The sequence below is a fragment of the Gracilinanus agilis genome, chromosome 1, assembly GCF_016433145.1.
Source record: "Gracilinanus agilis isolate LMUSP501 chromosome 1, AgileGrace, whole genome shotgun sequence".
Lineage (NCBI taxonomy): Eukaryota > Metazoa > Chordata > Mammalia > Didelphimorphia > Didelphidae > Gracilinanus > Gracilinanus agilis.
Window position 1 is genome coordinate 730,873,218 of NC_058130.1, and position 12,636 is coordinate 730,885,853.

General features: G+C 47.6%; 1 protein-coding gene across 7 annotated transcripts in view; it reads left to right on the plus strand.

Moving 5' to 3' along the window:
- TCF3 (transcription factor 3) overlaps positions 1 to 11,307 on the plus strand; it is a 107,596-nt gene extending 96,289 nt beyond the window's left edge. For 3 of the 7 annotated variants that reach the window (XM_044672170.1, XM_044672205.1, XM_044672179.1), the window contains exons 18-19: positions 5,868 to 6,012; positions 10,681 to 11,307. In XM_044672170.1, coding sequence (XP_044528105.1) covers positions 5,868 to 6,010 — 143 coding nt within the window. In that variant the 3' untranslated portion in view covers positions 6,011 to 6,012; positions 10,681 to 11,307. Of the gene's footprint in view, positions 1 to 1,856; positions 2,084 to 5,867; positions 6,013 to 10,680 lie in introns of all 7 variants that reach the window. The other 4 variants (XM_044672188.1, XM_044672214.1, XM_044672197.1 and 1 more) reach the window with 2 other exon arrangements.
- Positions 11,308 to 12,636: the final 1,329 nt, after the last annotated feature.

Genomic DNA, 12,636 nt, shown 5'->3' on the forward strand with positions numbered 1-12,636 from the left:
TTCTCTCTCCCGCTTTCTCCTCTCTCTCTCTCTCTCTCTCTCTCTCTCTCTCTCTCTCTCTCTCTCTCTCTCTCTCTCTCTCTCTCTCTCTCTCCCTCTCTTTCCTTTTTCCCCCGTTGATTTCTTTCCAATCTCCCACAGACAGTCCCCAGCCGACCCCCCGGTGGCCCACTCCCTACCTTGTACTTGCTGATGGAGACGGAGCCCGGGCCGGGGCAGGATGGAGATTGAGGGCCAGGCATCCAAACCTAAATTCTCTTTCAAAACAAGGGATGGTGGGAGAGGGGAAGAGATGACCAATCCAGACCAGGGACGAGTCACCGTCGGCCACGATCACTTTGGTCTTCTGCTATTGTCCTTTTTTGATGCCTGCTTCCCAAGATGGCATGGAGTGGGAGGCTGGGACAAGTATAGGTTGCCATCCCCTACCTCCTCCCACCTTAGCAGCTAGAGGCAGGCAAATGTAGGGTCCCTCCCATCCCCCCAGGAGTTTCAACTAGCTGTCACAAGAAGATAGAGACTTAGACGATCCTCTCCCAGGTCCCTTCATGCTGGATACTGAATCCTTGGGGCCAATATCTCTGGACAGTTTGCAGAGAAGATGGCCATCAGCCTCCATATATAGTCTATATATGAGAGAGAGAGAGAGAGAGACAGAGCTGGGGGGTGGGGGGAGGGAGAATAGAAATGGAGAGAGACAGACAGACAGACAGACAGACACATGGAGTGGGGGGGAGATAGAGATGGGGGGAGATGCAGACCCTTGTCTATTTGATCATGGGAGACCATGTTCCACAGGGCCTGGGATTCTGGCCTCCAGGCCTGGTTGACCTCATCATTTCTGATGTCCAGTCCTGCCCTCGTTGCCCATCCCAGGGCCTCTGATCTGGAATCCATTATTTGAATTCTCTTTGTACTCTCTCAGATGTGAGCTGAAAATTAGAGGCTGTGATAAATTTTTCTAGGGATTCATTAGTGACCATAACAAGGGGACCCTTTCCTGTAGTATTTTTAAGGTCTAGAAGGCAGCCCAGGCGGAAGCCTCTCCCCGACCTTTCCGACCTCAGCCTTGACAGCTCACCCCCTCATCCCGCTAGGCAGGGAGGCCCTCCACATACAGCACACCTTTAGATGGCGGAGGCTGTGCTGTCCCAGGCATGAAGCCACCAGAGAAGGCATGTGTTGCTCCAGAAAGATAATTCCACGGCCTGTGCTGAGGCTGTGAATCCTGCTCTGGGAGGAGAAAGTTGTCTAGGGAAAGAAGGAAGCCAGTCAGGGTTAGGAGGCGGCACGCCTGCCCAGCACCCTTTGATCCCCTCCGAGCTGAGCCTCTTAAGAGGCGGCGGGCCTCAGCCAGAGGGTGGCCTTCAGGGAGCCTCAAGCTGAGAAGGAAGAGGCTCCAGGCCAGCCACGTGCATGCAAACGGGTCTTATCCTGGTTGAGACGAGCCTCCCTGCCTCTTGCCTCCTTTAACGTTGCCATGAGCTCGAACCCTGGTTTAAGTTTTCACTTTACACGTACAGGAGCCCTCACAGATGGGAACAAGCATATTCCGACCCTGCTCTGGCTGTACGTGTACACACACACATACACACGCACATCCATGCACATCTTTGGCCTTACCGGATACATCCACACGCTATCCCTTGAGACCACAGGCTGGAATCTACTCTGTGGGCCCAATTCTAGGAGCGTCCTTGGCCTCCCAGTCCCCGTGGCCGGCGACGAGGTGGGGGTGCCGGCCCCGTCTCCCACCCCCGTCCCCCCTGCCCCGCCATGCCTCCTCCCGTCCTGCCCCACCAGCCCCTCAGAGAGCCTGCCCTCCCTGACTAATGCCTCTGGTGCTGTGAACCCAGCAGTACCGACGAGGCCCTGTCATTGGAAGAGAAGGATCTGAGGGACCGGGAGAGGCGGATGGCCAATAACGCCAGGGAGAGGGTGCGCGTGCGGGACATAAACGAGGCGTTCAAAGAACTGGGACGTATGTGCCAGATGCATTTAAAATCGGACAAAGCACAGACCAAACTGATCATCCTCCAGCAAGCCGTGCAGGTCATTCTGGGCCTCGAACAGCAAGTGCGAGGTACGGTCCGAGGCGGGTGCCGGGAGCCCCCCCACCCAGAGACGCTCCCCCGGGCCCGTCTGCCTGCCTCTGTCTCTGTGTGTCCGTGTGTGCTTGTCTGTGCGTGGACAGAGGCCCGCGCATGTGTGTGCGTGTGTTCCCTTTCCGCCACTGGTCCATCATCCGTCCATCCATCCATCCATCCATCCGTAGCCTGCTGCGCCCGGGCTGCCCCCCCGGGTGCCGTCCGGAGCCTCCTTCCTTTTCTCTCTCTCGCCCTCCTCCTCCTGATCTCATTTCGCTGCTTTCCATGCTCACCCCCTCGGTGACTTGGATCTACTGGCCAGGCCTGCTCTTTCTCCCCCACGCCAGCCTCACCCCATGCCCCGCTCCTTCCCGTCTAGACTCCCCTGTCTGTCGATGGGGTCACCGTCCCCTCTGAGCGGCCAAGAGGCATTTACTAAATAGGTGCCCTGTGCTGGACGCTGTGCCACTGGGCGGAGGTGCAAAGGCAGAAAGACTGGCTGTTCTCGAGGATTTCACGGTCGGATGAGAGAGACGATACACTAGATAGATAGACAACATGGACGGATGGATGGATAGACAGGTACCTAGATAGACAGAGATACAGATAGATAGACACAGATAAATAGATGGACGGATGGATAGATTGATGTAGATAGACAGACACATGGATGGTTAGATAGGTAGACACAGATACTTAGATAGACAGACAGACAGTTACATAGATGGACGGATGGATAGATTGACATAGATAGACACATGGATGGTTAGATAGATAGACACAGATACATAGGTAGATAGGCAGACAGACAGACACATGGATGGATGGATGGATGGATGGATGGATGGATAGATGGATGGATGGATGGATGGATGGATGGATGGATGGATGGATGGATGGATGGATGGATGGATGGATGGACAGACACATAGATAGATAGCTAAATAGCTAAATTTACAGATACATTCACAGGTAGGTAGGTAGAAAGATAGATAGCTAGATAGACATGAATATGTATAATAAAATGAAGATAATCAAAAGAAGGAAGGCACTAGCATTAAGGGGGATTCTTCTTTTTATTTATTTTTTTAATTTAAACTCTTCTGTCTTAGAATAAATTTTTTTAAACCCTTACCTTCCATCTTAGAATCAATACTGTATATTGGTTCCAAGACAGAACAGTGGGAAGAGCTAGGCAGTGGGGGTTAAGATCTTAAGTGACTTCCCCAGGGTCACATAGGAAGTGTCTTGAGTTCCGATTTGAACCCATCTCTAGGCCTGGTGTTCTACCTATTGAGTCATCTGGCTGCCACCCTTAGTATCGATTCTAAGAAGAGCAACAAGAGCTGGGCAATTAATTGGGTTTGAGTGACTTGCCTGGGGTTCGCACACCTGGGAAGTCTCTCAGGCAAATTTGAATGTAGGTCCTCCCAATTCTGGACCTTTCTCTATCCACTTGGCTACCTTGCCTCCCTCCGAAAGGGGGCTTCTTGCAGAAGATGAGATGTTAACTGGGATTTAAGGAAAATCAGGAGATGGATATGAGATGGAAGTAGAGCAGTCAGCAGAAAGTCCAAAGGTAGGAGATGGAAGGGTTAGGAGGCCGGTGTCCCAATTTGAAATCTCAGCAGCATCTTTGACTCTCTTTCTAAGGCATAGACAGTTCTAAGTGAACCTTTTCTGTCCCCAATACTCGTCTCTTCCTATTGCATTTAGAATAAAATGAAAATTGAAGGCCTCTTTGGCCTTGTTCCAAATGACATTTCTAGCTTCATCTCTTCACTTTGTGTACTATTCTGTATTCTCGTTAAAGCATATTAAGACCTACTGCCTCTCTCTGCCTATGTGTCCTTGAACAGATCTCTTTCCCTTTTTATGAGTTTCCTCATCCATCAAAGGGAGGGGGCAGACTAGATGACCCATGCTTGAAGTTACTTCTAGCTCTTAAACAAGTACCACCCCAAGTGGTACTCTCACCACCATTCCTACTTTTTCCTTTTTTAAACCCTTACCTTCCATCTTAGAATTAATTATTAATAGGATAAAATTAATAGAATAAAATTAATTATTGAATTAATTTTATTATGTGAATAAAATATAAATTTATTGTATATAATAACAGTAGATACATATTTACATATTTTGTTTATTTATATGTGTGTGTATGTATGTATTTAATTATTAAAGTCTATTCTAAGACAGAAGAGCAATAAGGGCTTGGGCAATGGGTCACACAGCTAGGGTATCTCAAGGCCCTTCGTACATTCTTGCAGGCCATCTACTGTATCTGGAGGTACTCCCTCCTAGTGTCAGATTCCTTGTAGGAAATTCTTCATTTCCTCCTCCCTAGAAGCCTCCTCTGATTCCCTCACTTCTATGGTGTTTGCTCTCCCTTCACACATATCCCTACAGCACCTTGGTCTCTGCCCCCTTCTCTCCCTACCATATTTTTACTTGTCTGTGTATGTACCCCCTCCCAGGTAGAAATGTAAGCTCCTTGAGGTCAAGGGTTTTTTTTTCCCTTTGTCACCCCATGAGTACCTGGCTAAACTTGTGTCTTGACAGAATTATTATTCATTTCAGACACGTCTAACTCTTGGTGACCCCATTTGGGGCTTTCTTACCCAAAGAAAGTGTCATGGTTTGCTAGTTCCTTCTCTAGCTCATTTAATAGATGAGAAAACTGAGGCATAAAAGGGTTAAGTGTCTAATGTCTGGGGCCAGGTTTGGACCCAGGACCTCCCATCTCCAGGGCTCGTGTTCCATCCCCTGAGCCACCTGTCACATATGAGTCGGGGTACTTAATAAAAGGTGGCTGAGCCAGACCTCCAGTTCTTCAGCCAGCCCTTGTAGAGCCTGGCCTCTCCATCTCCCACCGTTCTGACCACCTTCCCCCGGAGGCATCCTTCTAAGCTGGATTCCCAAATGGGAAAGCCTTGATCCTGGTGGGGACTGAGTGGAACCACGGACTGCAGAACTGTGAGCGACCTCAGCCCGACTTCCTCTGTGGGGTCTCACAGGGGGTGGCTAGAGTAGCTTGTGGCACTTTCCTCAGACCTTGAGACATCACCAGGCTATGCCACGCCACATCATACGGTGGAAATAAGACCATTGGAGAGTTTGAATCCCAGCTCTGCCTGCCCCTTTGCTCCCTGTGTGTCTTTAGACACATCTCCTTACTTTTGTTGAAAATGAGAAGAGTAAGAGTAAGTAAGGAGCTCAGTGCATAGAGGGCCAGACCTGGAGAACCTGAGTTCAAATTGGTCCTCTGACACTTCTGCCTGTGTGACTCTGGACAAGTCATTTAATCCCAGTTGTGTAGCCTGTACTTCTTTTCTGTTTTGGAATGGATACTTAGTATTGATTCTAAGACAGAAGTTAAGGGTTTTAAAAAAAAAAAAATGAGAGGATTAGATTAGCAGATCTCTGAGGTTCCTGATCCAGGTCTATGATTCTTTGATGCAGAATACGGTACCAAGAATCACTTCCGTCTCCTTTCCCCCAAAGGCTAACTCCTCCTTGGGACGGGGTGGGGAGATGTCTGTTTGTCCGTCCGGGAGTTGTTTAGATTGAGGGGAACACAGATTCCTTCGTTCTTTTTCCTTCCTTCCCTCCCTCTCATCTGGAGGCAGAGCCCCCAACCCTGTCTTGTCACTGACTTACTCTGTCCTGCTCTCACTTTCCCCCGTCTTTATCTGTCTGGCTTTCTTGTCATCTCAAACGTTTCCCCATCAGACGTCTCCCCATCGGGTCTGTCTTCTTGCCCCCCTTTCTCAACAGAGCGCAATCTGAACCCCAAAGCCGCCTGTTTGAAGCGTCGGGAAGAAGAGAAAGTGTCCGGAGTGGTCGGTGATCCTCAGATGACACTTTCAGCTGCTCATCCGGGCCTGGGCGATGGTCATAACCCCGTTGGACATATGTAAAGGTACGGTGCCCACCCTTGCTCCTGAAGCCAGCTGGACCCAGCCTTGTACCCTGAGCTTCCACACACTGTTTGGAGACGCTCTACTGTCCCGTCTGTGGAGTGTGTCACCCTATGGGTGACCTCCAGTTTGTGAAGCTAGCCATCTTTTGGATTTTTTAATTTAGATTATTTAGATTTATTTAGGTTATTTATTTAGATAACCACTATGCAAGATGGCTCAGAGTGGACACACTGGCTACCAGGGTCAGGAACCCAAAAAGGCTGGAACATCGGCCTGAATCTGCTGGGATGGGATTTCTACTGAGATAAATGTGAAGGCTTACACTTGGGTACACAAAAATCATCTCAAGTATCAGAAAGAGGGATGGGGTTATCAGTTTGTCTGGAAAAAGTCTAGAAATGAATTTAGGTGGATTGGAAATGTAGTGTGATTCCAAAATTGGTATTTGTGAACAAGCCAAAAAGAAGTCAGACTGTCTTAGGCTGCATTAAGAGAAACTAGGAAGGGGGCAGCTTGGTGACTCTGGATTGAGAGACAGGAGGTCCGGTTTCGATTCTGGCCTCAGACACTTCCTAGCTGTGTGACTCTGGGCAAGTCACTTAACCCCCATTGCTTAGCCCTTACCACTCTTCTGCCTTGGAACCAATGCACAGTATTGATTCTGAGATGGAAGATAAGGGGGGGGAGAGAGAGATAATAAGATTAAGGAGGTGATGGACCCACTGGCCTCTGCCTTAACCCACCAGACCACATCCTTAGTATCCTGTTCACTCTTATTTTAGGACACTGATTAGCTGGAGTGTGACCAGCATGGTGAAAGCCCTCAGGTATAAGCCACATGGGGCTCACTTGAAGGAACTGAGAGTGTTTTAAGGTAGTGGAGATGATTCTGGGCACGTGATGGGCATCTTTCCAATATCCAAAGGATTCAAACCAGGAGCATAGAGTGGAAATTGTAGAGGAGGGTGTGAAATTTAGGCTTGACATTGGGGGAAACTTGCTAACAATTGGAGTTATCCAGAAGTCAAAGGGGCTACCTCAGGAAGTCATGGGTTTCCTATATGATAACTGATATTGAGAATGAGGTTGCCCAGTGGATGGGGCACTGGACTTGGAGTCAGAAAGATCTCAGTTCAAATTTAGCCCTAGATACTAGCTGGGTGCCATCAAGCAGGTCACTTCTCTTATCTTGCCTATCAGCAAAATGGGGGCAATAATAGTGCTGACCTCCCAGGGGTGTTGTGAGGGACAAATGAGATATTTGCAAAGCTCTTGGCAAATTTTATTTTATCTTATTTTTAATTTAAACCCTTACCTTCTGTCTTGGAATCAATACTGTATATTGGTTCCAAGGCAGAAGAGCGATAAGGGCTAGGCAGTGGGGGTCAAGTGACTTGCCCAGGGTCACACAGCTAGGAATTGTCTGAGACCAGATTTGAACCTAGGACCTCCCATCTCTAGGCCTGGCTTTCAATCCACTGAGCTTCCCAGCTGCCCCTACTCTTGGTAAATCTTAAAGCACTATGGAAACACCATCTATTATTCTTGATTATTATTATTTATGTGATTTCTGGGCCATCCAGTAAAGCTTAAGCTATGTTCAGTAGTTCCTGATACTGAGGCAAAGGATTATAATTTGTCAACAAATCAGCATTTATTAAGTGCCTGCTGTAGACCAAGAATAGTGCTGGATGCTAAAGATACAGAGATAGAAGGGAGGTATTTGTTTAGGGTCATTGAGTATTTGGGATTATCGGTGTCTCCCCACTCTGTGTAGATCATCAAGAATAGTCTTATGTGGGGCGAGGAATAACAAGCCATCATTTGAAAACATGGCCCCAGAGAGCACCTGCACCTTACACATGCTTGTGGTATGTAGCGTGGCACCCAGCCCCTTGGAGCAACAGCCTGCAGCCAGTACTGGGCTGTGTCCCTCTTCCCGAGGGCATGGCACAGCTTATTTGTTTGGTCAGCTGCTGGATGAGATGGCAGATACCCCAGGGCTCCCTCCTCTGAAGCCCCCCAATTTTCTCATCATAATTCATTACCACTTGCTTGCCACCCCCAAAATGACTCATGAGACTCCTCCCTAAGAGCCTTCCCTCTTATTCCCTATGGATTGAGTAAAAGGAGATGAGTTTAATTTACAGGAAGAATGAATTGAATCGGATCTCACTTTGGTCAACTTCAATACTATAATCCATCTACTGAACTAGGCTGAGCTGTCCTTGTCCTGAATCACAATGATGGCAACCCCATATCCGAAACGCTTTCCAGTTGACCTTTCCAGCTCTCCTAGGCAGGAGGAAGTACAAGTTTTCTAGCTGCATTTTATAGATGAGAAAACTGAGGCTTGTGGAGATAAGGAATCCTCCTAGTGGACTCCCCTCTGGCAAATCACCAAAGCCAACACTCAAATTGGGGGCTTCTCTCTCTCTTTTCTGTCCCTCCCTTCCTTCCCCCCCCCTCCATCCATCCATCCATCCATCCATCCATCCATCCATCCATCCATCCATGATACTTAGCTTATGTTTCACTAGCACTCAACAATTCTCTTTCAGCCCAGCATAGATCTAGTGGGAGTAAACAGAAGGTTGGGTACTTGTTATTTGGTTGTATCCATCTTTTTGTGACCCCATTTGAGGTTTCCTTGGCAGAGATATTGGAGTAGTTTGCCATTTCCTTCTGCAGCTCATTTTATAGATGAGGAAACTGAGGCAAACAGGGTCAGAAGATTCACACAGCTAATAAGTGTCTAAGGCCAGATTCAGACTTGGGGCTTCCTGGCTCCAGGTCCAGAGATCTCTCCACTGCACCACCTAGCCATCTTTATATCCCAGACAGGTTGTCGTGCTATCTCTATTTGACCTTCAACGATGGTCAAACACTGCCTCCAACTCAGCCCGTCTACTTTTGGACAGCTCCTATTTTTAGGAAGTTTTTCTTATTAAATCAGATATCTGTGCGTGCTCACATGCCTCACTCCCCTCTCTGGTCTCCATTTATGACCTCACACTTGTCAGAATCAAACCCAGCAGAGGTTGAGCAATTGAAACCTGTTGGGCTTTTCTTTGTAGCTGTTGCCCATGACATAGCCAGCTCTTGGTCTGGGGCCAAAGCAAAGTCATCTCTGTCCCAATACACCCACCTCTACCCCATCACCCCCTGCCCTGAGGCATCTGTCATCCTGCTCTCCTGAATCATTCTCTAGGAGGAGAAATCAGCCCCACACAAAAGGCTGGAGCCAAGAGGGTTGGGGCAAATAAGCTCTAAAGATGAGACGAGATGTGGCCAAGTGACTCAGTAGATACAGAACCAGACCTAGAGATGGAAGATGCTGCCTTCCAATCTGGCCTCAGATGCTTCCTAGCTGGGTGACCCTGGGCAAGTCACTTAACCCCTGTTGCCTAGCCTTATCACTCTTCTGCTTTGGAACTGATAGTATTGATTCTAGGTAAGGGTTTCTTAAAGAATGAAAGAAACTGGGGATGTGGAATGGAAGTTCAAAAATGCCTTTTGCTCATTAAGTTTCTCCAGTAGAGTCTGTTTGTTTGTGGTCAGGACCTCTGGAATACCTTCTACATATATATTATGGGGCCCTAACTCTAAAGCTGGAAGGGATCCCAGAGGTCATCTACCTCTCTCCCAATTTTACAGATGAGGAAATTGAGAGCCAGGGAGGTTAAATGATTCTACTCAAGGTCCCACAGCTAGTAAGGGTTGCAGGTTGAAGTCCTCTCCCTCTGAAGATAGTGCCACACCTCCTCTCTTCTTCTGAGGTCCTTTCTAGCCCTGACATTCCACATTCTTCAGAATCCCAGTGTGGACAGGACTGAGCGATACCTCAACAAGAATCCTTTCTGCAATAATCCTAACAAGTAGCCATTCAGCCTTGGCTTGCAGACCTTCGAGGAAGAGTGGAACTTGCCACCTCCCGGGGTGATCCAGTCCATATGTAGAGGGCTCTCGCTGTTGGGAAACTGCCTGATGTTGAATCTAAATTTGCCTTTTAGCAACCTCTTCACTACCGGTTCTGCCCATTGGGGGCCAAACAGAATAAGCAAGCCGAATCCTTCTCGCTACATGACAGTCCTCCCAATACACAGCATCTTCTCCTCTTGAGAGAGAACATCCCCCGTCCTTCATTTGATCCCCACTCCCTCTGTAAAATAAGGAGATTGCATTAGTTCAGTGATTCCCAAAGTGGGCGCCACCGCCCCCTGGTGGGTGCTGCAGTGATCTAGGGAGGCAGTGATGGCCACAGGTGCATTTATCTTTCCTGTTAATTGCTATTAAAATTTTTAAAAAATTAAGTTCCAGGGGCGCTAAGTAATATTTTTTCTGGAAAGGGGGCGGTAGGCCAAAAAAGTTTGGGAACCACTGCATTAGTTCCAAGTCTAAATTCATGATCCTGTGTGACCTTTCCGGTGTCGCCTCCGTCTTATCAATATCCTTTTCAAAACAGTGACCCCCACAAGCAATCACCATTCTCCAGACATGGTCTGAGCAAGGCTGAGCCTGCAAGATGGCAGATCACCCTTCAGCTCTGGGAAATTCCGTGTTGTAAAGCTCTCCCCAACGCTAGGATCTACATTTGTTATTTGGTCATCCCAACGTGCCAGCCTTCCCGTCTCACTGGGCTCTTTGGCCCTTTCCTTCTCTCCCAGGTCCACCACCCCAGAAAGCCTTGTGACTCACCCATCTTCCTAAAATGGGAAATCCTGGCCCTTCTCCCACCGACGCCTGCCCCGAGATGGAAGACTCTGGCATACGCCGTAAGGAGCAATGTTTCGGTTTTTGGTTTTTTTGTTGTTGTTGTTGTTTTCTTTTTTTTTGTTTGTTTAAAGAAAGGGGGAAAAAAGAAAGAAGGAAAGAAAATAAACACTTCGTCAAAAAAATTGCCTTAAGTATAAAGAATGGAAGAGTCAATACATATCACTCAGTTAAGAAGGGGAAGACGCTGTGTTAAACTTGGCTTGTTCACAAACAGCCAGCAGCAAATCGTGCCTAAGCCTAATATTTCTGTTTGCTGTTTTTGTTTTTGTTTTTTTTTTTAAGAAGAATAAAAGAACATTAGTTATGAGATTTTTTATGTAGAAGAAAATAGCGATACCTTTGGGATTTTTTTTTAAGCTTCTTTTGCGTATGTTTTGTAAGCGACAGATTTTTTTGTATAAAAAAAAAACAAGTCTTGTGTCCCATGCTTTTCTGCTGCTGTTTCTATAGTTAAATGTTGCCTCTCTACGATCAACCAGATTATTAAAAGTTGTATTAAAAAGAGACTGGGTTAAAAAGCAAGGTTGACTCCTTGGGAAGCCGCTCAGTGTGAATGGAGCCGTGTGGGTATTTCTCAGTTTCATCTTGTTTTTTTCCTGTTTGGGCTTGATTTTTTTTTTTTTAGTGGTTTTATTTAGGGGACTTTTTCCTGTGTTGTTACTTTTTAAATCTGTTCTGAGGCTCCCTTCTGCTCTCCCCATGCACCCCAGCTGTCCAAGTCTTGTGTTCCCAATGTCTCACATATATTTTCCATATAAAGTTCATGGACGGAACACACCTTGTTGCTCTGAGCCACCTCAGATTGGGAGGAAGTGGGCAGAGGGAGCGATTTCTTTTCTCTCCGTACTCCCTTCCGCAATTCCCAGAGGCCAAGCTTCCTGAGGCTTCCCATTCCCTGGTTCTTGGTGTGGGAGTTTTTTCAGGACTAGATAGGGCTGGGAGGGGGGAACCACAAACATTGCTGCTTTTTCTCTCTCCCTCCTCCCTTTCCCACCAAAAAGTATAAGCGGTGTAGTCCTCCGTATATCTACTACACACAGCTGCCTCTCTCTCCCACCTCTGACCCATGCTGGCTGGTGTGTCCCAAGGCAAGTTACTTTTAGGCAACTCTGACCAAGAGTGCAGGAAAGGTATGTACCTGCCTGCATCAGTAGTGGTTTCCTCATCTGGGAGTTCCTTAAATCAGTCAGAATTCATAGGTCCAGTCCTAATCCAGAGGCCATTTCAGCCAATTCCATGTTGGGTTCCAAGACTTAAGTTACCAAAAAAGATGGCAACATTCATCAGCAAAGGGAGCTTCCTCAATCAGTGAAGTCGTAGGTCCCTGATTCTGCCTGTATCCACTGAAAAGGAGACCTTGACTCCTGATGGAAAGGACCCTTTATGGGGACTTAGACACAGAGGAGGCAAGAGGGCGACCCTATATCATGGGATAGGGGGGATGAAAAGGCCAAGATAGTGACCCAGGAAGCCGTGTGGTCCCCCTCCCCAGAGATACTCTGCCCCTTGTCTCTCTCAGAGGGAAGTTAGATTCAGGTGATAGGGGAGAGCCTCAGACTTGATTTCCTGGCTAGAAATCTTCACACCATATGATTCTTACCCCTTGCAACCTACCCCCAACTGTGTCAGAAAGTTTGCTTCCGGACTTGATCCTGTGTAGCTTTACTGAGAATTCTCTATCAGTGATGGACATGCCCTCACTCCACATTCTTCTCTGCCCTCCTTCTGGTCTCAGAATAGTCTATTGGTAGAATTTTCTGCCCACTGTCCCTTTCCCTTCCAGAAAGAGCTTAGATTCCATGAGGCAGGGATTTAGGTGGGATGCCCAGATAAACAGTTCATTATTA